General features: G+C 38.5%; 1 protein-coding gene across 1 annotated transcript; it reads left to right on the top strand.

The window, feature by feature from the left end:
• Window positions 1–1852: 1852 nt before the first annotated feature.
• Window positions 1853–4681, top strand: LOC109590498 (uncharacterized; the record flags this gene model as incomplete). The annotated part of the gene is made up of 9 exons (XM_020006403.1): window positions 1853–2486; window positions 2907–3175; window positions 3445–3577; window positions 3637–3734; window positions 3791–3883; window positions 3978–4091; window positions 4139–4240; window positions 4293–4484; window positions 4542–4681. Coding segments are annotated over exons 1-9 (1775 nt in total), but the record flags the coding sequence as incomplete, so codon positions are not given.
• Window positions 4682–4687: the final 6 nt, after the last annotated feature.

Here is a 4687-nt window from a genome sequence, read left to right as displayed (position 1 = left end):
CACTTGCTCTCGTGATCAAGAAACATGTGCCTCTATGCCTGCTGTGTCTGCTGAGCCTGAGTCTAACCAATGTAACTTGTCTAACTCTATTCAACAAAATGGCCAAATGATTTCAAATATTGTTGCTACTCTTGCTAGTCAAGGATCCATTGGTATATCCACTGCTGGTGCTGTTGATGATGTATACGTTGCAGTACAGAAAATACTACAGATACAGAATGCAACTTCTGTATTGAACTCTGCTACACCAGTGTCCTGTAAAGCTATTAAGGAGGTTCTGCCTAATAGTCCTACTGGCTACTATTATGTTAATGGTCGCAACATTTACTGTAATATGGAGGAGCTGTGTGGTTCAGGAGGAGGCTGGACAAGACTAGCGTATCTGGATATGACTGATGCTACAGTGAACTGTCCTTCTGGGTTTAGACTGCACCAGTCAGGAGGAGTTAGAGCTTGTGGTAGATTGTCAGGTTGTACATCAGTTCAGTTCCCATCTAATGGTATCAGCTACTCTCAAGTGTGTGGTAGAGTAGTGGGATATCAGTATAGAACCCCTGATGCAGTTTATCCAGGTAGATATGAAGATGAAATATACGGTAGTGTCATTGAACCACATCACAATGATATTAATTCTTATTATGTTGATGGTGTTAGTATCACTCGTGGGTCTCCTCGTCAACATGTCTGGACACTAATGGCTGGATTAAATGAAGCTAGTTTTTATGCTGGTACTAATGATGGCCGTTACAATTGTCCTTGTTCTCAAGGTAGTCCTCAAAACTCAACTCTTCAGTCTTTCATTGGTAATGACTACTTCTGTGAATCTGGTAATCCTTCTACTGATGGTACATCACTGCCCATACTCTATACATCTGATCCATTGTGGGATGGTAAAGGATGTAATGGTTTTGAAGGTGTTTGCTGTACATCTCGTCCTAGTCTTCCATGGTTCAATAAGATGCTTAATACTACCACTACCGACTACCTTGAGCTGAGGGTGTGTGGACAAGAAAGTTTAATTAATGAAGATGTTCCTGTTAGCTTTTATGAGTTGTATGTCAAATGATGACAGCATGAACTAAAAGCTAAAAGCTGTGTGTGTGCGCTGTTCATTAGACTAGTAGCTGCTTTAGTTGTGTGAAACTTTTCTGTAGTTGTGTAGCTGCATATTCCTTTTTTAATAAAATTTTTGCTGTTATAATTATATTAAGGGTGGGGGTTTACTTTCCAGTTACACACATCACATTAAAAGCTGTGACCTGTCATTCATTTCCCTTTCCTGTTGCTAGGATACAGAGGGTGTGGTCACATGTTCAGATGAGACCAGACACAACCTCACTGGTGAGGATTGTGCAATACTTTGCTGTTTATGTGTAGTTAGGACATTTCTTTTATTAAATAAAATTCTTGCTGTTGTAATTGCATGTACATGTACATTTTTCAGGATAGCTGTGCGATCTCATAATTCATAAAAATCCAAGTTTGATTAAAAATTTTAATAACGTGTATTATGCATGCATGCATATTAGGCATATTTGATGGGGTTTCTTTCATTTCAGTTACGTGTACAGTATGTGACAATCACTGTTATTGGTGAAACCTTTACTGGTGAAATAGCTCTGATTGTTTGTGTGTACACGTACATCAGGACTTGGCAAGGGGTGTTTCCTTATTGTTTCACATTCTTCTATTTTAAAAATGAAAAACTTATTTTTTGTACATTCAATATGCTGTTATCATAACCATATTGTAGTATTTACTCTAGAACATGACACGGGAATACTATATATACATAGCCATAAAATTGTTTAGTCATTGTTACATGGTCTCAGTCTGTTGCTGTTTTTTTATAATGTCAGACCCAGATAATGACAGACTTCAACCTGATGATAATGCAGACCCAGATATAGCTCCACTTCAACCTGATGATAATGCAGACTCAGATATAGCTCCACTTCAACCTGATGATAAAGCTGGTGTACGAGGATGTCTAAGGCAACACTGGCAAAAATTTACTCCCTTGGCTCTGTTGGCAGTAATAATATTATTGAATGTTATAATCTTGTGTATTTCTGGGGTACTTCTCAAAGCTACAGCTACAGTTACTTGCTCTTGTGAAGAAACTCAGCAACAATCAGCAGGATTTACTGGAGGGAATGATGGCAGTTACATCATGTCTGCTTTCTCTAACTTGTCTGGCTTGATTAAACAAAATCACCAAATAACTTCAAACCTGTCAGACTTTGTTCAACAAAATGGCCAAATGATTTCAAACATTGTCGCTACTCTTGCCAATCATGGATCCGTTGGTATATCCACTGCTGGTGCTGTTGATGATGTATATCTTGTAGTACAGAAAATACTACAGATACAGAATGCAACTTCTGTATTGAACTCTGCTACACCAGTGTCCTGTAAAGCTATTAAGGAGGTTCTGCCTAATAGTCCTTCTGGCTACTATTATGTTAACGGTCGCAACATTTACTGTAATATGGAGGAGCTGTGTGGTTCAGGAGGAGGCTGGACAAGACTAGCATATCTGGATATGACTGATGCTACAGTGAACTGTCCTTCTGGGTTTAGACTGTACCAGTCAGGCAGTGTTAGAGCTTGTGGCAGAGCAGCATCAAATGGAGGCAGTTGTACATCAGTTCAGTTCCCATCTAATGGTATCAGTTACTCTGAAGTGTGTGGTAGAGTAACTGGATATCAATTTGGATCAACCGATGCAGCTTATTATGAGCATAATGGCATTCTGAATCACAATGATATTAATTCCTATTATGTTGATGGTGTCAGTATCACTCGTGGGTCTCCTCGTCAACATGTCTGGACACTAATGGCTGGACTAAATGAAGCTAGTGATAATTATCGTGATGGTCGCTACAATTGTCCTTGTTCTCAAGGTAGTCCTCAAAACTTAACCCTTAAGTCTTTCATTGGTAATGACTACTTCTGTGAATCTGGTAATCCTTCTACTAATGGTAGATCGCTGCGCATACTCTATACATCTGATCCATTGTGGGATGGTGAAGGATGTGGTAGTCTTGAAGGTAATTGCTGTACATCTCGTCCTAGTCTTCCATGGTTCAATAAAGCACTTGGCACTACTACTACTGACTACCTTGAGATGAGGATATGTGGAGATCAGGGTACATATGATGAAGATGTTCCTGTTAGCTTTTATGAGTTGTATGTCAAATGATGACAAGTAAACTGAGATTAAGTAGAAGCTGTGTTTGTGTGTACTGTTCATTAAACTAGTGTAGCTGCTTTAGTTGTATGAAACTATCCTGTAGCTGTGTGGTTGCATATTCCTTTTTTTTAACAAAAATTTTGCTGTTATAATTATATTAAATAAAGAGGGTGGGGTTTACTTTCCACACATCACATTAAAAGCTGTCCAGGCGCAGGCCTGTCATTCATTTCCTTTCCTGTTGCTAGGATACAGAGGGAGTGGTCACATGCTCGGACGAGACCAGGCACAACCTTACCGGAGAGGATTATGTAACATTCAAAGAAGTTGAAGGAATGACTGAACTCAATGGCTGCCAGCCCCGACCAGTTAAAGAATTAGGTATACATATACATATACATTGGTTGTAATAGAAGTATTGTACTAATATCTTTGTAAAGGTCCCTATACATTCTCTATTGGTGATACGACTGGTTTTAGTGACTATGTTAAAGGAGGTGCTGCTGTTCAAGTTAAAATGCCAAAGACATTTAAATTTGTAAGGAATATAAATTTTTTATCTATTTGTTTATTATTTGTTATTTTATGTATTAGAAATCCATTAATGAGTCGTTGAATGAACCTGAGTTTTTGATATCCGATTTTGCAAAGTTTGAAAGACCAGCACAACTTCATATTGGATTCCAAGTAAGATACACTTACTTATTGTGTACATATACCTTCACTCTCTCTCTCTCTCTCTCTCTCTCTCTCTCTCTCTTTCTCTCTCTCTGATTCTTAGGCTCTTCATTCTTATAAGAGTAAGTGTGGTTGCTTGCCACGTCCTTACAACAGAGAAGATGGTGCTAAGTTTCTTGAAGTTGTCAAGGAAGTCAATACTGCTGCAGTTGCTAAAGTATAATGGAGAAATAAATGCCATATAATGCATGTAATTATTTAGAGATTGATGAGAAATTGATGATGAAGCTATCATACTTATCCAGAGGTGACTGTAGTCCAATGCAAGCTGTAATAGGATCCATCACTGCACAGGAAGTTATGAAGGTAAGACAGATAAAACTCAATGACCTGCATAATAATGATATCCTTTCTTTAGGCTTGCAGTGGTAAATTCTCTCCTCTTGTCCAGTGGTTTTATTTTGATGCTCTTGAGTGTTTGAGTGAAGAGGAAGGAGGGGATGAGTTACCAGAGGCAGCTGCTGTTCCTCAGGGCAGTAGGTATGATGGACAGATTGCTATATTTGGATCAGACTATCAAAAGAAACTGGAACAGTTGAAATATTTCATAGTACGTCTAAATAAACATACTTGTAATCTCTTTATCTTCTCATTTGTACTCCTAAAGGTAGGAGCAGGTGCTATCGGCTGTGAATTGTTAAAGAACTTTGCTATGATTGGGATTGGTGCTGGCCCAAATGGTAAAGTGTTTGTAACAGATATGGATCATATTGAGAAGAGCAATCTTAACAGGCAGTTTCTATTCAGGTCATG

Source organism: Amphimedon queenslandica, unplaced genomic scaffold (genome assembly GCF_000090795.2).
Source record: "Amphimedon queenslandica unplaced genomic scaffold, v1.1 AMPQUscaffold_9935_Cont17804, whole genome shotgun sequence".
In the NCBI taxonomy this organism is placed as follows: Eukaryota; Metazoa; Porifera; class Demospongiae; order Haplosclerida; family Niphatidae; genus Amphimedon; species Amphimedon queenslandica.
Note: the sequence above shows the minus strand (reverse complement) of the source record. Positions and strands in the feature narration are given on the sequence as shown.